General features: G+C 37.9%; 1 protein-coding gene across 1 annotated transcript in view; it reads right to left on the reverse strand.

Moving 5' to 3' along the window:
- Positions 1-6,624, reverse strand: part of LOC147790627 (uncharacterized) — a 54,256-nt gene extending 47,632 nt beyond the window's left edge. The window contains exon 1 of the mRNA XM_087127635.1: positions 5,836-6,624. Within this exon, the coding sequence (XP_086983761.1) occupies positions 5,836-6,624 (789 nt within the window). The remainder of the gene's footprint in view (positions 1-5,835) is intronic.
- Between the last annotated feature and the right edge of the window lie 19,329 nt (positions 6,625-25,953).

The following is a 25,953-nucleotide window of genomic DNA, read 5'->3' on the forward strand; positions in this document are numbered from 1 at the left end:
ACCAATTTCTGAATATTTTATTATTATTTTTCTTGAAAAATCCAAAAATTTTCTACAAATTTCTCATAGCTTTTTTATCATTATTCCTTTTTTTTTTTTAATCTTGAGATTCCTTCTAGATTAGGAATTACAAATCCGAAAAGATTTTTTATAATTGATAAAATGACTTTTTTGCCCTTTTGATTTACTTTTTCGTTTCCAATCCTTTTCAAAAGGCCTTTAACTCCGTGAAATCACTTGTTAGGGTACACGAGTGACTTAACTAAGTCATTTGTTCTTGCTTAATCCTTTAATTTTTTTCCTTTCTATCCATTGGGTCTTTCATGAGTGGCTTATTGTTATGGGAGATAATTTCCTTCATATTTTGGGTGTTACATATACATACTCGTTACAAACACAAAATAAGAAGCAGACTTAAAAGAAGAACAAAAAATACTAGATTAAAAACAGAGGTTAGTCCATGGCTCACACTCCAAAGTCCGCTCTCATCCACGACCAACTCTTAGTTACTTGAAAAAAAATGATAAACATGGAGTGAGTAAAACTTAGTAAGTAGCATACTAGTAGGTTTTTAATGGGACCTTAAGCTAGGATATTACTTCTTATTATGTTTTGAGGATCTTATACTGATCTTGAAAACCTTCTCCTAAAATAACCTTCAATTTTCTCCCCGTGAACACAATTTTCTCCACATCTATCTTTTTTTAAACACTTTTGAAAGTTAACGAGTAGTTTTGAAGCTTTTTTTTTTTTTTTTTTTTTTTTTTTTTTTTTGAAAATTCAACCGTATTTTCTTAAAAAACAAATTAATAGTTTCTATAGATTTTTTTTTTTTTTTTTTTTTTTTTTTTAAAGATTAAGTGTATTATTGAAACTTCTAAAAAAATTATGAGTATTTTTTAGATAAAGTGCAAAGTTCAATGGTATTTTTATTAATTTAGCTTATAATTTAAAAAAAAAATACAAATTTTTTGTTGATTAAGTTAATATTAATTTTATTAAAATAAATAACACCACATCAAAATTAATTTATTAGGAATAAAATTAAAACTAAAAAATTAATTTATTTTAAACTAAAAAAATAATTTATTTTAAAACTAAAAAGTATACTTAATTTGACTAAAACATCCCTTATACCAACTATAAAGAATTTAATTTCAAGCTCTCTTCTAATAGACAAACGATTTATTAACATCTGTTGTAAAATTTCACTTCATCAATTTAAGTAGCGTTCAACTATAAATATCGAATTTTAAAGTATTCCTCGGCAAAGTAAATCTGTTGAAACTATCTATCAAAGGTGTTCCATAATGAGTTGTGGAGAAGTGTTTCCTTCAATTCTAATTTCAATTAAGGATGTCAATGACAAAAAAGTGCAAGAGGCTAGAAGGTTTGTAGTGGAAGAAAATAACAAGAGTCATGGACATCGTTTTGTTTACAAGCTGTATCATGTGTCTTATTCATGGTTACTTAAATCTCGTTGAATTGGTGCGCCTTTCACATCAGAGACATTTGTGCCTTAAACCGAGCTCTTTGCAATAGCAAACTTATTAAAAACTCTTTGCTTGCTACAACATTTGCTTGACATAATTGGACCAAAGGACGTTATGGACGACCATAGCTCACTGTATTGGTCTCCAATCATGAAGTGTGACATCGGATCTTTGTGCATACCATATTTATTAACTATAACATGGCAAGAAATTTTTTATGTTTTGACTAGGCATGCCATATTCTGTTGTTCTTATATATCTTTAGTTACCTGTGATTAAAGCAAAGAAGTATAGACATGGTTTCCAACCAACCCTTCCTTTATAGTTAGTTCAACGAATGGGTTTTTGTTATCATTTTATCGTTAACCCTTCCGCTCGATTTTGTGTTATGATATCATACAGGAAATGAGAAGCGACCTTACTTGGACAAAATTATATACCGTTTGATAATTATTGTTGATAACAAAGATATATTGAATTATAAGCATTATACCATCAGTTCATTGGATTCCGGGCCGGATGGATCCAGTCCATGATCCGTAGGGGGTCCTTATTACAAAGGAAACTCCTGTAAACTTGCAATATATACATCAAAATAAGAAGGAGACAGAATATGAATGAAGGATTGAAGCATCTGACCCTGGGCTCTGGAGATGAATACCGAAAGAGCTTACCGGATGCACCATCGACCTCAGACAGACAGCTAGACCGGGCACCTTGCGCGAATTTGGTTTTGGTTGGTTGGGGTCTTATTTAGTCCTCGCTGTCAGACCCTGCCTTTTGAGAAAATGGAAGAGAAGTCAGTGGCTGAGTCCGAAACCCAATATGAAAAGAAGAAGAAGAAGCTGGGCCGAATGAATCCGATGAACTGGGTTGGAAAGATGTGGTTCCTCAAGGAAGTCCCGGACTCTTTCTGTCCGATTCATGATCCGATTCCTATTTCTTCTTTCTCCCCTAGGCTATTACTGATACTGATTAACCAGATTGAACGGTAAACTAAGACGAAACTCCTCATTCCATTTTTTTTTGGAGACATGCCATATTTCATTAATCTTCATATTCTTCATATTCTTTATAATCTTCATATTACTTGTACATCTTTTACTTATAATCTTCATATTCTTTATATAGCGATAAGGAAGGGAGGGATAGAAAAGATACTCATAATATCATTACGACTATGCCATATTTCATTAATAAAAGAGAGTAATACATCCACAAACACACACACATATATTTCGAGAGAGAGAGGGCTTTATTATAAGTAGAGATAGCATTCTAGTAGTTGTATTTCTACTTGGGGACAAGGAACTCGAGAACTTCTTTAAAAGTTCTGCACCTTTGTAATAAAAGACCAAGAAATATCATCGTTATTTATAACTTCTATCACAATAATATAAATTCTGCGAGGACGACGTTCTCTAGTCATTCCAACCAGACCGTTCACCACACGCTTGTAGATGAAACGATGTCCACTATTCTCGTTATTCTTTTCAACTACGAACCTTCCTGCATTCTGCACTACTAGGATATTGAAATCCTTAATCGGTACTAAAGCATCTAAAGGCAACCCTTCCACACAGCTCATTCTAACACCTTTGGTAAATAGTTCCAAGAGACATTGTTAGGCCGATTTTGTTCATGAATACTTAAGAATTTGATATTTATAGTTGTAGTTGAACGCTACTTAAATTGATGAAGTGAAATCTTACAATAGAGTCTAATAAAGAGTTTGTCCATTAGAATAGGTTGGAATTAAATTCTTTATAGTTTGAGATAATAGTTGTATTCTTTAAGTCATCGAGACTAGTGTTACTAGTACTATTAGTATATTTGAGTATAAATATTAAAATGATTAGTTATTAAATATTCTTAATTGTGTGTCTCTTACGGTACTCTCAATAAATGGATCGCTTGATCTATTCTACTCTACTTTACTTCCTCTTGATAACGGTGTGGTATTGACACAACTCATATTGCTAATAATCATCACTTACAGCCAAAGCAAGAGTATAGCGGTCGACTATCGTTAAGGACTCATTCACAATTTCCATTCCTACCGACGGAAAAGTTTTATTACATTCATTTCTTTCTTCTTTCTAACTTCTTCATTCTCACATTAAACTTTTTTTTATTTAAAAAAAAAATAAACGTGAAAAGGGAGAAAGAAGGAAGAAGAAAAAAGAAAACCCTTCATTTTGAAAGCTTATCAAATACTCTTTGACCGATGTAAAGAAAGCTCGAGAATAATTTATTCTCACGTCCCTCTTAGACACTTGTTGGATATATATCCGTCCTTCACATGTCGTACCATAATCATATCATGTCATAAAATCTTCGTGATTATATCCTTCCCTAATTTATCATAGCCTTAACGTCCTTAGACATATCATAGGTCTGTCATTACCTGAACGTACCTTAGTCTTAACGTTACAGGAACGTATCCTAACGCTATCGTTCTATCAATCTATCATAATCCTATCCCTTTCTACCCATAACCTAATCGTATTGTTTTATGAATCCATCGTGACCATATCGTTGTTATCAATCTGTCATACCCATAGCACTTCGATACGTAACCAAACCATAACGTTTCATGAACATGTCTTACTCCTATCGTTACATTACATTTAGTGCATCCTTCTCGTATCCTATCTCAAATATACCATTGAACACATGGTACCGTAAGTATTATCATACAATTCACATATTATAACATATCATAAGCATATCGATTCAAAAAAATTTCACACATATCAATATATATGACACTTGCATAACCACGAGCACAGTCAAAATCAAATATAACCATACGGATGGTAAGGCCACCTACCTGATTAGCTTATGCTGGTGTCCCCAATTTATCCTTAAGAAAGTTCGATTTGTCTTTTGTATTAAAGTCAACCTATATGAACATGACATTAATTTCAATCATTTCTCTAAATTTTATGATGCTCTAGTGTTAGATTTCATGGAAAAATTGCACGAGTAAGGTCTTGAAATGTCTATATATCAAAATTGTTTAACACTTTCCAAATCTTGATTTTTTGGTTGTTTGTGTTTTCTTCTTTTTTTTTTTACTTGTGTTCCTAATCTTACTTCGGTGTGTTTGTTACACAATTTAATCAATTCATCCTTTATGTTTTTTTTAAATTATGTTAGTCATTACTCTTCGCTAATTTAATCTATTCTATTTATTTTTTTTTTTTTTTTCTATTGATGGACGTATATTTCTAAAACATACTAAATAAAACTAAATAATTGGTCAAGAGAGGATATGAGATATAACTTAAGGTTAAATCTCTTTCCATATGAGAATAACTCATTCTCATGTCCATCTTTGCTACCATATACTAAATGAAGGATTTTATTTCTCTTGGGTCAAAACCATCCTTAAAGCACAAAATTGAAGTTGTAGTTAGTCAATTATAATATTTGACGTGGTAGTTTTCAAACTACTTTAAATGGGTGTAAAGAGAGCATGAGAATAACTTAGTTTCACTAATCTGACACGTGTTGGGCATGTACTGAACACTTGTTAATACGATGGATACATTACAAATTTATAATCCATCGTATCAGACACTTGACTTTGAATATATTTTGAGAGTGAAACATACATTAAGCTTTTTTTTAAGTATACAAATATATAAACTTATTTATATGAATTTATTTCTAATATAAAATTGATAAATTTTTTGAAATTATTCTTTTTAATTAATGTATCATTGTCACATCGGTATTCTAGTTTTTTAAGAATGACATGTTACTGTTAGTAACAGAAAAAGAAAACGGTAAGATTAGAAGAATTGGGAGAAATCTCTCATTCAATTGAAGAATGACTAAATCAAATCTAATTCAAATAACTAGATCAAATCTAATCCAAATAACTCAATCAAATCTAATCCTAACAATCCCTCCCTAAAACTGAACACGAATAGTAATCAGTTTATATCTACGACCTCATACCAAACTTCCACCAGGTAACTTCATCAATTCCCATGTGTCATTTCTGTTTATTGCAACAGATCCCTGGCTTGCCTCCATTTCTCACTCTTCAATACTTCTCTAAAGTTTACAAAGTTTGCAGGTTCAGTAGGGGTAAACATGGCTGTGCTTCATCATCTTCTTTACAAACAAAAACTTCTCTTATTTCATAGTCTCTTATCTAGACTGGTGGTCTCTTATTCCTTGCCTTATTCAAGCTAGGCAAGCTTGCTTCAGCCAAAGAGCCAGATGAAATATTTTCCTCTGCAGTATTTTCATCTGCCGCTTCTATATCCTTATTTTCATCTGCCGTTTCTATATCATAGAGTTTGTATGCTTTTGACTCTTCACTAACTCCCAGCAAAACATAACTCAAACTCTTATCATCTAGCTTAGTTCTCTGAGCTGCCTCCTCTTTTTGTCTCTGAATCAACTCGAGGTCACAATATTGTTCTTCTTTCTTCCGCTGCAGCTCCAGAACTAATCGTCGCTGTGCTTTTTCTACCCTTCTTCTATTCTCTTCCAGCATTTTATCTAGCTCTTCTCTCTCTTTTCGTGCTTGTTCTTCTTTTTGTCTTGTAGCAGTAAGAGCGGCTTCTTTCTCTTTCTCAAGCTGCACATCAACATCATCAAACAACTTCGTGCGACCTTCCTCTATTCGCCTCTGTATTTCTAATTTAGTCTCTTCTGAGTTTAGCCTTTCTTCAACATTCTTCTGAATTAGTTCTTCCATCCTCCTAGCTACATCTTCTTCTAACTTCTTCAACTCTGTTTCCTGCCTTTTCTTCTCTTCTAACTCTTTCTTAAGCTTCTCTATGGAATGATTCCGATCAGTGGATGCACGACTAGGACTGGAACTGGACGATTTGGGGAAAGGAGATAACGAGGAAGACCTACTTCTGCGTTGGCGGCTGAGGGAACTTGAACGGCTGCTTCTCCTAGAATTGGTAGTGGAATGATAGGGGGAACAACTTGGGTCCCTTCTACTTCTCTGACTATGGCGATAGGAATTGGAGCGGTGAGTGTACGATAGAGACCTTGAACCACTTTTCCCCATAAGTTTCAATTGAGTTTGAACGGCTGCTACAGGCTGAGATATAGCATGCAATACGAACATTCGATTCAAAGACATCTTTGTCTCCATGATTAAGCTTCTCTCAGGATGAAACACCTTGCATGTTTCATTTTGAAACAAAAAGGTAACGCCTTTGCTTGCAATTTACCAATACTCAACAAATTGTTCCTCAAATCTGGCACAAAGAACACTCCTATGATTATCATTATGATTCCATTCACTTCCAGCAGTACATTACCCTTTCCAGTTACAACCATGCTTGAGTTGTTGCCCAGCTTCACTGAATCTCTGAAACTTCCATCAAAATCTGAAAAATATTCCTTCTTCCCACACATATGATTGCTACATCCCGAGTCAAGGAACCACATATCTTCTCCATTGAAAATGTCCTAGCTTGTGACAGTTATAACACTCCACTGTGGCCTTGTTGAAGGTTTGTCTGCCTCGTCTGGTATTGCTTTGACATTCCCATTGAAAATGTCCTAGCTTGTGACAGTTATAGCACTCCACTATGACCTTGTGAAGGTTTGTCTGCCTCGTCTGGTATTGCTTTGACATTCCCATTGAAAATGTCCTAGCTTGTGACAGTTATAGCACTCCACTATGACCTTGTTGAAGGTTTGTCTGCCTCGTCCCCTTCCTCTGCCTCTAAAGCTTCCACGACCTTGACTCCTTCCTCCAGCAAACTACACAAGTGGACTCTCCATCGACATATTTTTATTATGACACACGTAGAAGACAGTTGCTTCTAGTTTTAACTAGTTTAGGGCATGACTCTGATACCAAAATGTTAGGAACAAAAAAAGAAAATTGGAAAGATCAGAAGAATCGGGAGAAATCTCTCATCCAATTGAAGAATGACTAAATCAAATCTAATTCAAATAACTAGATAAAATCTAATCCAAATAACTCGATCAAATCTAATCCTTACAGTTATCATATCTATTTGGTATCATATTTATGTCTCGTATCTATATCTCATTTTTATTTTTGACTCTAAGATATTTTGCTTTTATAAATAGATATCTTCACGAAAATAAGTTTAATTTATGTTGAGATGGAGAATAAAAATTGACACTTAGGGACGTTGATACTTGGGACTTTGATTCCTCTTGCTGTGAAGCTTGCATCTTGCAATTACTTGGGTAGAGAATGTGTTTCACTTAAAATTCACTCAAAGAGAAAATAATCAAATAACTGCCCAGTGGGTGCCAATTCTACGAATTTATGACCTACCAGGCGATCCGTTATATAAATAGGCAAATGGGCCCTTATGAATAAAAATAGTATGCCCCATGTGGGTATAATGGTAGATGCTCCGTCCGGACCAAGTTACTATTCTTTCTTTTTCAACCAATTGGGGCCCTCCCTTCACCACCGCCATGGGGTTCTCGTCTACAGGGTTCATAACTACTCCTCTTACTACAGGATGCTTACCTAGCCAACATTTAGATCAGGCTCTACCCAACCCACACTTTTCTGGGTTACCCCAGCATTCCCCACTTGTCCAACTATTGCTGAGCCAGCCATTTTCGGATATCAAACGTATCTCCCCAGAAGAGAAGGTGTAATTTGAATGTAGCCGATTTCCCCTCTTTTGCAATCTGCCATATTTGAGAGAGGATAACTTTTTTTTTTTTTAAATCTTCGAAAAATAAGAAAGAATAAAAATTAAACATGGCAGGAATGACATCTTCTTTAATCTTTGTTTTGTTCTCCTAAATGTATATAAAAAAATAAAAAATAAAAATCTTATATATTTTTAGATATAATTTAATAAAACTCCATCCAAACTTCTACTCATAAATTTAATTTTTATTTGTATACAATTGTTAATATGTAAGAAAATACACGTACAAAATGTTTATACTATTGGTAATACATTAGTCTCGATTGTTTCACTAAAACAATGCAACCATTGTCCAAACTAAAGAATTTGATTCGAGGCTATCTCCTAATAGAGTGAAGCTCAATTAGACTTTGTTGTAAGATTCGACCATATCAATTTGAATAGCGTTCTCCAACTATAAATATTGAACTCCAAAGTATTCACGAGCAAAGTAAGTTTGTTGAAACTAGCTATAAAAGTGTTCCAAAGTGAGTCGTGGAGAAGATTTGCCTTAAAATCTAGTTCCAATTAAGGATGTCAATGATGAAGAAGTGCAAGCTGTTGGAAGGTTTGCCGTGGAAAATTTCAAGGGTGGTAGATATAATTTAATTTACAAGCGTGTGGTGAATGGTCTTTTCAGTCCCATATAGGCCTTGACCCCAAATTTTATAGTATTGTGATAGAAGCTATAAATGACAATAATATAAATTGGTCAGATATTGCAATTGTGAAGAAGTTCCGTCATATGCATCGGACGCTATCGTCATCCTATAAGCTCTTATCTTTTAGGAATTCATCAAAGCTCTTATCTTTTAGGAATTCATCAAATTCCCTCTTCACAAGTATCTTCACAAGTAGCAGTATAACTACAAATTGCTTTCTTTACTTACAATAAGTCCTCTCTCTATATGTGCTTGTGGGACATTACTCTCTTTTATCTATAAAAATGGCATAGCCATAATGATAATAATCCTTATATAAGTATCTTTTCTTTTTCTCTCGTACCCACGGATACATAACATGTTAAATTAACTCATACTTAAAAAAATAATTTCTCTCTTTTGGAGATGCGGTTTCTTTTTCTCTCATACCCACAGATACATAACATGTTAAATTAACTCATACTTAAAAAAATAATTTCTCTCTTTTTGAGATGCGGTTTCTTTTTCTCTCGTACCCACGGATACATAACATGTTAAATTAACTCATACTTAAAAAAATAATTTCTCTCTTTTGGAGATGTGGGGTATCGTTCCCCGTACCTCTTGCATGCTAAGCAAGCGCTCTACCATCTGAGCTACATCCCCACAATTTTTGCGTCACAAAATCCTAAATTTCCCGTCATCAATAATAGTGAAAATAAAGAAATATTGCTACCCAACATGTCATGAATAAGGAAAATTTGAAAAGAAATAATATATTTAATAATAGATAGTCTTATTTTTGGAGGTGCGGGTATCAATCCCCATGTACCTCTCGCATGCAACGCGAGCGCTCGACCATCTGAGCTACATCCCCATGATTTTTACATCATAAACCCTAAATGTCCCATCATTAGTAATAGTGAAAATAAAAAAAAATATCAAAATATTAATAACAAATAGTTTGGTTTGGTGATGCAGGGCATCGATAATTGTGAAAATGAAAAAATATAATAACAAATTAAATACTTTCTTTTGGAGATGCGGGTTATCAATCCCCGTACAACTCGCATGCAAAGCGAGCGCTCTACCATCTAAGCTACATTTCCACAATTTTTACGTCACAAAACCCTAAACGTCTCGTCATGAATAATAGTGAAAATGAAAAATATCGCTACTCATTATGTCATAAAGAAGGAAATATTGAATAGAAATAAAATAGTAATAACGAATAGTTTCTTTTGGAGATGCGAGGTATCGATCTCCGTATCTCTCGCATGCTACAATCCCACGATTTTACATCAAAAAACTCTAAACTTCCCGTCATCAATGATATTGAAAATGAAAAACTATCCCTGCTCATTATGTCATTTATAAAGAAAAATTTAAACGAACTAATATATTTAGTAATCGTTTCCTTTGTTGATGCATGGTATCGATCCCAGTAATTCTCACATGGGATGCAAACGCTCTACTATCTAAGCTATATCCTCATGATTCTTACGTCACAAAATCCTAAACATCTCGTCATCAATAATAGTGAAAATAAAAAAATAACGCTATTTATTATGTCATAAATAAGGAAAAATTGAATAGAAATAACGAATAGTTTCTTTTGGAGATATGGGGTATCGATCCGATCCCCGTACCTCTTGCATGCTAAACAAGCAATCTACCATCTAAGCTACATTCCCACAATACTTATATCAAAAAACCCTAAATGTCCTGTCATCAATTCTAGTGAAAATGAAAAAATATCTCTGCTAATTATCTCATAAATAAGGAAATGTTGAATAGAAGTAAAATATTAATAACAAATAGTTTCTTTTGGAGATGCGAGATATCTCCTTACCTCTAACATGCTAAATGAGCTCTACCATCTAAGCTACATCCCCATAATTCTTGCATCATAAAACCCTAAATTTCCGATCATAAGTTACATCCCACCATTCTTGCATAATAAGACCCTAAATTTCCAATCATAAGCTACATCCTCACAATTGTTGCATCATAAAACCCTCAAATTCCCATCATCAATAATAGTGAAAATGAAGAAAATCTAGAGATGGAGGGGTATCGATCCCCAACCCTAAATTTCCCATCATAACCTACATCCCACAATTCCCATCATAAGCTACATCCCACAATTCCCATCATAAGCTACATGCCACAATTGTTGCATCATAAAACGCTCATCAATAATAGTGAAAATGAAGAAAATCTAAAGATGCAAGGTATTGATCCCCAAACCTCTCGCATGCAAAGCGAGTGCTCTACCATCTAAGCTATATCCCCACAATTCTCATGTCACAAAGTCCTAAACATCTCGTCATCAGTAATAGTGAAAATGAAAAACTATCCCGGCTCATTATGTCCTAAATAAGAAAAAATTGAAAAGAAATAATATATTTAGTGATCGATTCATTTGGAGATGCAAGGTATCGATCTCCGTACTTTCCACATCCGAAGCGTGCGCTCTACCATCTGAGCTACATCCCCACGATTCTTACATTAAAAAATCCTAAACCTCCCGTCATCAGTAATTGTGAAAATGAAAAATATCTCCGCTCATTATTTCATAAATAAGGAAAGATGTAATAGAAATAAAATACTAATAACATAGTGTACATATGTGTCACTTGTGTTATTTTAATGTATTTATTTACTTGGTAAATGTCTTTCATACTATAAGGAAAGATGTAATAGAAATAAAATACTAATAACATAGTGTACATATGTGTCACTTGTGTTATTTTAATGTATTTATTTACTTGGTAAATGTCTTTCATACTACAATCTCTTGAAGGGGCATTTTGAGAATTTAATTTTCATAGCACTAGACCAAATGCCCTTGTTGTTATACCACTTGAAACGTATGTATGAAGCCTTAGGCCTAGGTATTATACCACTTGAAACGTATGTATGAAGCCTTAGGCCTAGGTATTAAGGTCGTATTGCAGGAAACACATGAAGTCCTCGGATGTAGAATTTGTCTTGGAGAATAAAGCCTTGGGATGGGATGTAAAGAAAGACTATGAGTATTAAGAGCATGATGGTAAGTGTAAAATGTCGAATATGAAGTTAAGTTGATTTCGAATATGAAGTCTTTAGATAAGAAAAGATTTAGACATAGGGGCATTTCAAGAATTGAACTCAAAACCTCTTGCACCCCAAGTGAGAATCATACCACTAAATCAAATGCCTTTTCTTAAATACCCAATATTTTTAGCTTCTACTCAAATATATTTTTCTCTTAGTAGTTGGAGGGCTAGAAAACGAAAAGTTGAATCGTTATAATATACAAGGGTTATCAAATAAACAAACAACCCAACAAAAGAAACAAACTAATCAATTTTGGTTGGATTGATTCGGTTCAGTTCATTAGTTTGTTTGATTTAATTTTTCTATTTTGCCTCGTATGACAAGAAAATAAAGTTGTATTGAATGCACCTTAGTTTCATTTATGACAAACTCATATGAAACATAATTGCATTAATAGTACTCAGAGTTGGAGTCTATAAGCATTTCATGAATTTCAGCGCAATTCATGCTTCATTAAAGAGGAGATAAACTTTAGTTAGGTAAGGAGAACTTTAAATTACTTCATGTGGAGCTTCAATTACTATATGCTAGTTACAATCTTTAGGATTGACTAATTGGACACGAATTCATGGATTTAAGGAAATTTTTGTGTAATTATCAACTACAACTTATGTTTTCAAATTTTTAGGACATAATTTAGGTTGTTGTTTTTATGAGTCGTAAACTTGTTTCTTTGTATAAAATGAATTTAGTTGAACTATTATTATCCATAAGATGGAGAAAGAAATTGTCTTTGAATTGACTAATAGACCTAGGTTCATCGTTGTTGTCTTTTAACTTGTGATTTTGCAAAAAGCTTAACTAATATGAACTGTCATGTCCCAAGAACTTTAAGGTAAATCAAGAATATACCCTACACATCATTCAAGATGGCAATAAAATGGAGTTAAATTGAACGCACTTTAGTTTCATGTTTGGCGTGTTCAAGATAAAACATAATTCTATTAATGATATTGAGCCTGGAGTCTATAAGAATTTAATGATCTTAAGAGAAATTACTGTTTTATGAGAGGATACCAACTTTATTTATGGTACTAGGAGTTCAAGAATCTGAATTTGAATCTGGTTAAGGAACAGTAAGATTTGAAAGTTTTTGTAAAGGTAGATTTATCTCTAAAGCTTTCGTCACGAAACCATGTTTAGACTAGCAGTTTAAAGTTAGGAGATGCGATCACAGGTGTGATTATTTTGGATGGGTTCGTAATAGAACTTACCGTGAGATGAGGGAGCCTTCAAAGGTTGTTCACTCACAGATGGGGTTGTTATGTAGCGTTAGTTTGTCTTTGCGTTTGAGTTTTTTTGTACTTTTTTATTTTTATTTTTTGTAATTGTATCCCAAACACTTTTTTTTTGTTGGGATAAATTTGAACAACACCTTCTTATAATTTAATTTAATTTTATATTTAATGTTGTGTTGTTTTCTCAATCTCATTTTAATTTTACAACATTTTTTTATTTTATATTAATTTACTTTTATTTTTATTTGTTTTCACTCTCAATTTTAGTTTCTATTTGAGTTTTGAAACCTTAAAAGTTGGGTTGTGACAGATTGGTATCAGAGCAGCCAGATTTTAAATTATATAGATTTTTTCTTAGGATAAAGAGTCGTATATCTCTATGACTCAGCTCGATGACACGTTTCTCTGCGACCAAGTAAGCAGTATATGATATGTTGTAAAACTTGTATGTATTTATTGTATGTTTTGATTTTCGTGGTAGTTATAAAATGTCCTTGGACGTTAAAGAGTGAACGTTAACTATATAAGACAATACTGGATCAACGTTATAGTGTCAAGATATGGTGAGGAGGAAAAGAGTGGTCATGAGATATCTGGCTAGCCTTAGGAAAACAGAGAGTTGTCGTTGCACAGGGCGAGACCTCTAATCCATGAAATTTTGGTACTAGAAATGAAGAAACTGGAGATGGTCCCCAAACGTCTGTATGGACCATTTCCAATAGCACTTTCTTTGGTTCCCTAGCAGCGTCAACCAGATTAACCCTACGGCGTGACAATCCTTGAGCTTCCACTCCTCCGTGGTCATGGTATTCAGCTTCACCCCCAAAATGGGTTCCTGAATATCTTTCTCGTACAGATAATCTTCAATCTGCATCTTCTAGAAACTGATATCGAATCCATCAAACTTTTCAATTCAAGTCTTTGAACTTTTCATCTTCACAGATCGTGGTGAATCTCTCCTCGCTCTGATACCAGTTATTACAATCACACAACAACGCACACACTTGATCTAAATGAACACAAAGAACGTGATAGAGAAAATGTAAGAAGAAATATTGACTAATGGTTTTGTATTAATGACTTCTGGTATGCAAAGAGAGGATATGGAGAATGAGAAATGTACATTTAGAAAGCACTGACTAATGGGTATACATATGATTTCAGTTTATTATATATAGCTTCACTATATGTAACCGCCTACTATATATAATTATTTAGTATATATATCTCTATCAGATTTTTACTATAAATAGTCAGCCTTCATATCCAATCTAGAGCCCAAATAGTCAGGGATTGACATCCTGCTAGAACACAAAGTCATGTACATGCCCCTAGAAAAATGTCTAGTAGTAACGGAGTCTAACCCAACGATCATTCAGACAAACATCCATCAACCAAGAGGGGTGAAAATGATGACGATAGTACAGTTGAGAAAGAATCTTAGCCATGATGAATCTACACTTGCTGCGATTGTTGTATTTGAAAATGGGAGCTCAAGTGTGCCAACCTCAACAAAAACTTTATTGCCACTACATGAACACCACGTCCCAAAACAAGAAGGTCAGATATTGGGTTTAACCCCACCAAGAGAGATAAATCACAAGGTTAGTTTTACGTCGCCTACCACAAATAGATGTCATGCGGCTCAGCCTGAGCTAGTTGAATTCTACAAATAGCAAAATGGCATGTTCACAGTCGGGTTTATTTGACCTGCAAAGGCTCTTGTCAGTGATCACTCAAATGCTTGGCAAAGCCACCAAGCCAACACCTCTACTGAAGAAGGGAGACAAAAACAAACCACTAAAGCAACACATGTTCACGCAAAAATACCATCAACTTAGAGAAGGGTCGACCACGATAATTTCAAAGCAAATAGAGAGTTATGATAAGTTAAGGTCAGATCAACTTTGAGTTCAAAGCAACAAGAACCAAAGACTGGTGCGAAAATTCTATGGACTAGTCGATGTTATCCACAAGATTAGGAACACATCATATAGGATCCAATTGCTCCTATCGATACAGACTAACCTTGTTGTCCACGTCAGTAACTTGAAACGTTATTATTCCGACCAAGAAAACATCAAGTAAAAGCAGGTGGATGACATCATGCAAAGAAGAAATTGTTTCAAGTGAAGAAAGTAGGATAAACACCAACAGAGAAGACTTGAAAAGTTAACAAACCGAGAAGTGATTTTCAATAGCTCCTAGTAGGTTGGAAAAGACTCCTTAATACTAAGATCATCTAGAAGCGCATCGCGAGACCTAAAGTCAGCCTCATTCTACAACGTTGAGTTTATGAAGAGCCGGTTGAGAGAGATATTGACAAATTGTGTAAGGGCAGAAGTTGCGGTCATGATTGGCCGAGGCATGTTGCCTGTGGCTGCATGTTAGATGTCTCAGCTATTCTTGTAAACGATTTGTGGTTCATGGTGGCATGCTCATTCCAAACATGTTTTACTTGGTTTCATCTTAGATAGGTCTTTACTATTATTGTTGTACCAATACGGGGTGTATAATTAGTCCTCAAAATCATATCTACACCCATCAGGACTAAAATGTCCCAAAATTTACTATAGAAGAACGTGACCAGTTGTTGTTTCTTCACTTTTAGCTTATAACATTGCTTTATTTGAAATTGTTTTTAACGTATTTCCTCGCTCAAGTTTTCTAAAATATTTCTTCTAAACGTGATTCGAGCATACACTGCTATTGTTCGTTCAGTCTAAATTTTGCATGGTTGACTTGTTCATTGGATTAGAACAAATGTCACATAATCATTGTCTCACTACTGCAAGAGTGCGATTGTGACACTTGTCTTCCGTTCAGTTGTGGGCCGCATCTTCTGACTAGTTACGTGAGTTTGGCCTGGAGCATACGTGTAGGTTGAAAAAGAAATGGTTGGATGCTGATTGCAAATAAGGGTTGGGCCACGGAAGGTTTTTTTTTTACCACATATGGACTATGAGCTAGTGAGTCTTGAATTTGGGTTCGTTTGAAAAAATTTGGTTTGTTTTTTAGTTCAAACGAACCCAAATTAAACCTACTAGTTCCTTCTTCCTTGCACGACTCACTCCTATTCTCTGTTCTGCCACTTCTTGCTCTCTGAAACTTCTTTAAAGGCTATTGTTCACCGATTATTTGGGAGCATCTTCCTTAAAAAGATTGTGACCATAGATGACCTATGTAGAAAATATGTACCCCCTTTTTTAAAACCTTTAGCGGACAACATACCCAAAACAGATGCGCTGACCAGACTGCGCTACACCTCGTCTCACCCTCCCCCCCCCCCCCCCGGAGCAAATGGATCCACCCAATTGATGAACACTCAAACCAAACTCGCCCATTCTTTTTGGCACATGGACGCGAGAACCAATCCGAGTAATCTACAGTGGGGAGACCCCTTAAAGCAACAAGCGAGAATGGCTAGGTTGATAGCAGGGTTAAAGGAAAGGCGAGTATGAAAAGACGTATCGCATAACCGTCCCTATAAGCAGCTTCATTCTTTCTTGATCTATGAACCGACTTTATGAAAAAATCAGTCTTTCGGCTGAAAGTGTGACTGTTGGGTATAGATAAGCAGGACCTCTTGGTTTGAGGAAAACCGGAGATGTTGGTTAAGAAAGCTAAGCAAGCAAGTACAGGACGGAAAAAATGCACATACAAATTGATTGACATGATTCCTCTCCCTCTCTCTTTGGCTAGTTGGCTAGTTGCATGATAAGTGGAAAAGCATACCAGGTAGGAAAAGAATGGCTGCTCGATCTCCTGTAAGACACACCCTCAACGGCGAGCTCACCAGGCAATGCTATAAGTCTGATAGAAGTCCAAGATTTCGTCTACTACGGACCAGGAAGCTCTTGGAGGAGCTAACATGAAATGAGAAATACATTCGATTACGGCAACTAATAGATAGCAAACTTTTTGGTAGAAACTGAATGATCCCTTGGCTCGGGCAAGAAAAGGAAAAGGTAGTCGTACTTCTACCTTTTCCGTCGGACGATAGAAAAGTTTGAGCTGAAAGATTGAATCACACCTGGTAAGAAAGGCAGGCTTAGCAGGTCCTGAAGAGGTCAACGCATACGTGCTTCTTTCTTTCGTTTAGCGAGATAGCTTACCAGCACTTTTGGCTCATAGTAGCAGTATGAAAAGCGAAATCCTCATCCTGAGTCGAGTCCACATTGCCATACGAATCAACATCGGCCAAACCAAGAGCTACTATTTTTCTTTAACGAAAGCGGATCTAACAGTTTCGATAAAACCAACCTCTTTTAAAGAAGGAGTCGCTCTGCCTTGATCACCGTGGATATATGCAGCTCCCGCTTTACCTTTGCCTACCGTGAAAAGGAAAGTTCCCTCACGATAGGCCCTCCCAGCTCCCGAACGTCTTTCTATCAATCGAGAGAGGTATAGAATAGTACAACAAACCAACAAGACAAGAATGGACTCATAAGATGGGCGGTCAGGGAAACGATTTCATTTGTGTTATCCGCCAAGGAAATGATCAAGGAATTCTCTATACACGGCTGAGAGATGACCATATTTTTGCACATCCTGAATAAAGTACCGTAGGCAAGCGAAGCTTTAGAAAATGAAAGCGTGTAGAACTCAGATCCACTTTCTCTTCGATTCGTAAACTTTGGATCTGATCATCCTTTCGTCTCTGGGTGACTAAGAGAGAATTTAGGCCTGGCATACATCCGATTCGGTCAACAATAAGGTACAAAGCGGATTGATAAAATGGGCTTGAAGTTCCATTGTCGTTAGGTCGAAGATCTCTACTAGGTTTAGTGCACTTTGGTAGTTGCGAATGTTGCCGTAATCGAATGTCTTTCTCATTCGACATTCTCTCTTACCAAGCACTCATACTCACCAGGGTTGAGGAGACAGTCCGTGAGCTAATTGGGTTTCGAGATTGCGTATACGCGAAAAGAGTTCGCTTTCGACTTTCTCCTCGGCATTTTATGCCCGGTTCTGGTTCAAGAAAGGGTCTCATCTCTTTCATTGGAGCACATTGATGCCGAAGGAGTCTTCGGAACCGGTGGAGAGGCTATGATGACTTCAGGCTATTCAAATAGCATGGCTGATACCACAAAGAAAGGGTATCTAAGTCACACTAGTGGAATAGATTTTTCATAATAATTATCTCGATATATGATACCAAAAACCTGCCTGATGACTGATAAGGTAAGGGGTTTCAAAAGACAAAAGAATGACAATTCTACGTGTGATAGAAAATGAGATCTTTTTTTTTTTTTCAGTGTGCGTGGTGACACAATCGCGCTTTCGAAGGCAGCGGACTAGCGATTGTGCGGCACTCACTTTCCAGCGACAAGTGAGCTTAAGCTAATTTGTTCTTGCGTTGCCTACGGCCAAGCGACGTACGATCGAGCCTCTAGCCTCGATTTTAAAAGAAGGTTTTAGAAAACAAGAAGAGAGAGAGATTTTAGAAAGAGAGATTTTGGAAAGAGACGTTATATAAGCAAGCAAGAGAAAGATAACAAGGGCTTAGCATATATAACCTTGGGTAGGGAGAAGTTGACAACTAGTCATATCCCCCTATAGTACATTCTGAGCCATTTTAAGTCTAGCAGGTCTAGACATGATATTTTTGAGGCGTCATACGCCCTAGAATTACAAAAGGAAAAACATTAGAATGAAAAGACATGACAAGGGTTGGCTTGTCATGGGCATGCGGCCATGGGCAACATGCCCTGGACGAGCATGACCGTGACATCCTCCCCCACCTAATTGGTTGATGACCCCATCAACCGACTACTTTCAAACCTTGCGATGTGGGTGGCGGCGGAGTCCAGATCTTCGGCGTGTTCCCAGCTTGTTTCCTCTGTAGGGAGATTCTTTCATTTGACAAGGAATTCACGAATCGTCCGTACAGGTCTTCCTATCTTCCTAACCCTATCGGCTAGGATCTCTTCTACTTCTTTCGTTTCTTTTTGCTTCAGATCGATGCTCGATCTTGTGGTCATTCTATTGGTCGTCGTCTTGGTCAGGGTGATAGGGCTTCAAGTTGCTCACATGAATTACTGGGTTGATTTTCATCCATGCGGGTAGTGCAACTCGGTAGGAGGTAGCCTCGATCTTTTTAAGAACTTCAATCGGGCCTTCATATTTTTGAACTAGTCTCTGGTTCTTTCGGCTGCGAAATCTGATCTGTTCTGGTCTCAGCTTGATAAGAACTTGATCTCCTGCTCGGAATTGAAGGGGGCGACGCTTCTTGTCCGCCCATTTTTTTCATATGCTTGGAAGCCTTTTCTAAATATGCCCGGGCTATATCTATCGTCTGCTTCCATTCTCTTGTAAAGTTGTGAGCTTGAGGATTTTTCCCTGCATAAGAATGATCAATAATATGGGGTAAGGCTGGTTGTCGTCCACTTACAATTTCGAAGGGACTCTTCCCTGTAGACGAGCTTGTTTGGCAATTGAAGCAAAATTGGGCGACATCTAACAGTTGTATCCAGTTCTTCTGGCGAGCGTCGACGAAGTGACGTAAGTATTGTTCGAGCAAGCAATTGAACCGTTCTGTCTGTCCATCGGTTTGAGGGTGATAACTCAAGGAGATGTTTAAGGTTGTTCCCAAGAAGGCGAATAACTCAGTCCAGAATGTCCCAATGAATCTGCCATCTCTATCACTGATGATGCTTGACGGAATGCCCCATAGCTTTACAACGTGTTTGAAAAACAGTTGGGCTGTGAGTTCTGCCGAGCATAATTTTGGAGTGGGGATGAATGTCGCATATTTTGAGAATCGGTCTACAATAACCAAGATGGCGTCATATTCCCCGACTTTTGGGAGGTGTGTTATGAAGTCCAGAGATACACTTTCCCAAGGTCTTGTCGGCACAGGTAGAGGTTCCAAGAGTCCAGAGACTTTGGCTTTCTCGACTTTGTCTTGTTGACAGATGAGGCACGTCTTGGTGTATTGCATGATGTTGTCTCGCATGTTTGGCCAGAAGTACCCCTTCTTTATTAGGGTGTACGTTCTTTGCCACCAAGGGTGTTCGGCCCATAAGGTATCGTGACATTCTTGAATGAGCTTCTTCCTCAGTTCCCCCGTTCTTGGGACATACAATCTGTATCCTTTGGTCAACAGGAGGTCTCCCTCAACCCAAAACTGTCGTGTTTTTCCAGCTTTAGCTAGTTCGACGACGGCTTTGGCCGATGGGTCTTTGTGTAAATGTTTCTTGATGATGTTGCACATCGATCCATCGATCCTACTTGAGTGAATATGGGCTAACATGCACAGGGCCGCATGTTCGCCCTTCCGACTCAGTGCGTTGGCTGCTTGATTACTCTTTCCTGCTTTGTGTTCGAACTTGAAGTCGAATTCGGCCAACGACTCCTACCACCGGGCTTGTTTTGCTGTTAATTTTGATTGATCAAAAAAGTGGCAAGTGGCGCTGTTATCCGTCTTCACTACGAACTGTGATCCCAAGAGATACTGTCTCCAGACTCGAAGGCAATGGACTACAGCCAGCATTTCTTTCTCGGAGACAGTGTATCTTCGTTCGGTATCGTTGAGCTTTCGACTTTCGTAAGCGATGGGGTGACCTTCTTGAATAAGGACCCCACCTAGAGCAAAGTCGGAAGCATCGGTTTCTATTTCAAATGGCTTTGTGACATCTACCAACCCGAGGACAGGACCCCTCGTCATGGTTGATTTCAGATTTTCAAAGGTCATTTGATAATCATTCGACCACGACCAAGGGTGGTCTTTCTTCAACAGCTCTGTCAATGGGGCGGCTCATCGTGAACACCCTTCGACAAACCGCCTATAGTAGTTGGCTAATTCTAAGAAGGACCGCAACTCAGATACGGAAGTAGGAACCTTCCAGTCTTGGATAGCTTTTATCTTGTCGCTATCCATACTAATTTGTCCACAGCTTGCGACATGTCCAAGGAAGTTGATGCATGTTTGTGCGAATGCACATTTCTCTTTCTTCACATACAGTTGGTTCTGCCGTAGCTTGACAAACACTAGCTTCAAGTGCACTTTGTGTTCCTCGAGGGTTGTGCTGTAAACAACGATGTCGTCGAGGTATACTATGACGAACTGATCTAGGTATTCGTAGAAAACCTAGTTCATCAACGTGCAGAAGGTAGCTGGGGCGTTCGTCAAGCCAAAGGGCATTACCAGGAATTCAAAGGCCCCATATCTTGTCACGCACGTCGTTTTGGGTTCGTCCCCTTCAGCAATACGTACTTGATAATACCCTGATCGTAAGTCCAACTTCGTGAAGTACTTGGCCCCGTGAAGTTGGTCGAAGAAGTCGGATATTATTGGCAGAGGATATTTGTTGCGTACAGTCACCTTGTGTAAGGCTCTATAATCTATGCACAGACGCAACGTCCCATCCTTCTTCTTCTGGAACAGTACGGGGGCTCCATAAGGTGCCTTTGCCAGGCGAATGAATCCCGCCTCCCGGGGAGAAGTTCGATTTCATGGTCAATGCCTCGACGAGGTGGTAGTGTTTGGGGTAGACTCTCTGGCATTATGTCGGTATAGCTGTTTAGTACTTCCTTGATTTCCTCTGGGACAATCTCTTCGGTGGTTGCTTCTTCCATCAGTGGTATGACCATGAATGTAGGTTCCTCTCGTGTGAGTCCCCTTTTCAGCTGTATGGCCGAGATCATTCAAAGATTACCCGATTGCTTGATGCTTGCAGGTATTACTGTGGGGTTGCGGTCGGTGATCACCAAGCATTTGGCCAGTGGCATTGGGATGACCTTATGTTCTAGGAGGAACTTCATCCCAAGTACCACGTCGAAGTCGTCCATGCGAACCACGACAAGGTCTAGCTCTCCAGTCCAATCCCCTATTTTGAAGGGGACTCCTTTGGAAACTCCCACAATAGGCAAGGCCTCGGAGTTGACAGCTTTCATCTTCCCCGGGTCCTTTCCTATGGTGAGTTCCAATCTTCGGGCTTCTTGATCGGCAATGAAGTTGTGGGTTGCTCCAGAGTCTATCAGAGTGCTCTTGCTCAGTCGAGAATTTATTGTTGCGTCTACGAACATGAGCCCTTTCTCTATTATCTCCTTCGGTTTGACTTTCCGTTGGAGGGCTGACAAGAATTTGAGTGCGCCCATTTGGGGGTTGTCGTGATCTTCTTTCTTGTCTAGCATAGTCTCGACCCTTGCCTTGTTGCACTCTTGAATGGACACTTGGAGCGCAGTGAGAGAGGCCTGATGAGGACAGTAGGATACCTTGTGGGGGCCTTTACACAGTATGCATTGCAAACGCGTCGTCGGGTGGTTCTTTTGATGGTAAGGCCCTCGAGATGTCCCCGCTTGGTTGTTCTGAGGAGGTCTATCCGTCCATCCGCTCGATCTGTTGGGGCTTCCATTTCGATGACCTAGTGGCCTGTATGTTTTGCCCCCATTGTTTGGGGCCGGTGTCATTCTTCTTTGGGATCCTGCTTCGTTCCCACAGTCTACGAGTCTCTCGGCGCAGGTCATTGCGGCAGCTAGGGTTTGGACCCTATTCTCATGTATCTTTGTTTTGGCCCATGGCTGTAGCCCATTTATAAAGAAGAACACATTGTCCTTCTCTGCTGTGCCCCTGATATCTAGCATCATGGTTGAGAACTGTCAGACATAGTTCCGTATGTTTCCAGTGTGTTTTAGGGCTACTATTTTCTCCATTGCTATATGTTCTGCATTTTCGGGGAGGAATTGTTCCCTCAACTCTCTCTTGAGGTCCTCCCATGAGTCGATGGTGCACAATCCATCCTCGACGTCTTGCACCTTCGTACGCCACCACAGTTTGGCGTAGTCTATGAGATACATCGCGGCTACGGTCACCTTCTTGTCGTCGGTACAAGCCGTCGTGGCTTTGAAGTACTATTCGACATCAAAGATGAAGTTTTCCAACTCTTGGGCGTCCCGATTCCCTTTGAAGGCTCTAGGGTCTGGGAACCTTAGTTTGTTGGATCCTGCATTAGTTTGCCCAGCCGTGACGCCCTCCATGGCTTTCATGGTCACTTCAATTCGAGTGCTCATGGCGGCCATCCTGTCTTGGAGGTCGTCGATTGTTGTTCTGAATTCATCAGCTAATCCATTGAACAAACTCATCATTGTATTTTGTAGTACGTCGAACTCTTCGCCACGTCCCTCTTTGTGCGCGACAGAGCTATCTGGACTACCAGACGGTTTTGGGCTGCTCGTAGGAGCAACTCTTTCTTCGAGCGAGGTCTCTCGAAACATCAGTTCTGCGATTGGCAACCCATCCAGGCGGTTGCCCATTGCATCGACTTCTACGACTTTCGCGCTCAGTTCGGTCACCCGCTTTTCCAGGAACCGGAGCGTGTCAGGGACTTCTTTGAGGAACAGCATTTCCTCCTCTATTAGCGTAAGCCGGTCGGCTTGTGCTTTGGGTGTCGACTTTGACGTTGACATGATCTTGGTCTTTATGACGTTACGGAGCTAACAAAGCTCTGATACCACTTGACACAATCGCGCTTTCGAAGGCAGCGGACTAGCGATTGTGCGGCACTCACTTTCCAGCGACAAGTGAGCTTAAGCCAATTTGTTCTTGCATCGCCTACGGCCAAGCGACGTACGATCGAGCCTCTAGCCTCGATTTTAAAAGAAGGTTTTAGAAAATGAGGAGAGAGAGAGATTTTAGAAAGAGAGATTTTGGAAAGAGACGTTATATAAGCAAGCAAGAGAAAGATAACAACGGCTTAGCATATATAACCTTGGGTAGGGAGAAGTTGACAACTAGTCATATCCCCCTATAGTACATTCTGAGCCATTTTAAGTCTGGCAAGCCTAGACATGATATTTTTGAGGCGTCATACGCCCTAGAATTACAAAAGGAAAAACACTAGAATGAAAAGACATGACAAGGGTTGGCTTGTCATGGGCATGCGGCCATGGGCAACATGCCCTGGACGAGCATGACCGTGACACGTGGCTCGCCTGCCTTCCTGACCACTGATAGGCTTTGGGGATTTGCACTTCGGCCCCTTAGAATACCACATCAAGGTGACAGGATTCGAACCTATGGCTCTCTGAATCTTCTTCATCGGTTATTTGGGTGCATCTTTCTTAAATAGATTGTGACGACAGATGACCTATGTGACAACAGCGGACAACATGCATGCCTTCCTTACCACGGATAGACTACGGGGCTTTGCACGTCGACCCCTGAGAATATCACATCAAGGTGACAAGATTCGAACCTATGGCTCTCTAAAACTTCTTCATCGGTTATTTGGGCGCATCTTTCTTGAAAGGATTGTGACGACAGATGACCTATGTGACGACAGCGGACAACATGTCTGCCTTCCTGACCACGGATGGACTACGGGGCTTTGCATTTCGGCCCCTGAGAATACCACATCAAGGTGACAGGATTCGAACCTATGGCTCTCTGAAACTTCTTCATCGGTTATTTGGGCGCATCTTTCTTAAAAGGATTGTCACAACAGATAACCTATGTGACGACAGCGGACAACATGTCTGCCTTCCTGACCACGGATAGACTATGGAGCTTTGCACTTCGGCCCCTGAGAATACCACATCAAGGTGACAGGATTCAAACCTATGACTCTCTGAAAATTTTTTATCGATTATTTGGGCGCATCTTCCATAAAAGGATTGTGACAACAGATGATCTATTTGACGACAGCGGACAACATAATGAAAAGTTCCTAGAAAGAATACAATAGAACAATTTGTGTAATGCTCTTTTTAAAGTCCGACCCTTCCAAGAATATGTTTCATTTTGTATTCTCTTCTTCTTGGTTCAATGTTTAAAAACCACATTTTAAATCATATTATCTTGCATAATTCATTTTGATATAATATTGTTGGGGGCATTTTGAGAATCGAACTTCAGACCTCTCACACCCAAAATGATAATCATACCACTTAGACCAAATAACTTTGTAGAAGATTTATAATTCTTATTTGTTAGTCTATATATTTTCCGTGCCTCAATATATGAAAAATTTATAGAAGTTGAAGGTGCATTGCCACGCATTCCTTTGGGTTAGGTCCCATTGATAACTATTTTGTTTTTTTTTTGTTTTTTTTTTCTTTCAAAATTGTGATTTTTTTCTTTTGGAGGGGCATTTCGATTATCGAAACTTGAGACCTCTTGCACCCAATGCAAGAATCATACCACCAGACCAAATGCCCTTATTAATGACTATATATTAAGTTGTTTATGGAATGTATCATCATTATTTCATTTATTTTCTTTGTTAATGAAATCCATGAGCAATTATTATTATATCTTTTAGATCTAGACCGCTGTTAAATTATTTACGTAGGGTTTGCGATAATTACTGTAGAGAGAAGAAAAAAGAATAGAAGTTATTTAAAGAATAGAAGTTAATTAAAGAATAAAAGAATATAAGTTAATTAAAGAATAAAAGAATAGAAGTTATTTAAAGAATAGAAGTTAATAGTTTGATAGTTCCATTTGAGACATATATTACATAAGTAAATGATATTAAGAGCATTATCATTAAATGATAATATACTAGGTTGAGACATATATCGTGGAGTACACAAGTATTTTGGAGTTCTTATTTTTTATTTTCTCGTGTAAGTTTTAGTTTGATAGTTCCATTTGAGACATATATTACACAAGTAAATGATATTAAGAGCATTATCATAGACATATATTACACAAGTAAATGATATTAAGAGCATTATCATTAAATGATAATATACTAGGTTGAGACATATATCGTGGAGTACACAAGTAAATGATATTAAAAAAGAGAATTATCATTAAATGATAATAAACAAGGTTGGCTCATCTTTTGATGACATGAACATA

Source organism: Cucurbita pepo, chromosome 10, assembly GCF_057944985.1.
Source record: "Cucurbita pepo subsp. pepo isolate OVF chromosome 10, ASM5794498v1, whole genome shotgun sequence".
Taxonomy (NCBI): Eukaryota; Viridiplantae; Streptophyta; class Magnoliopsida; order Cucurbitales; family Cucurbitaceae; genus Cucurbita; species Cucurbita pepo.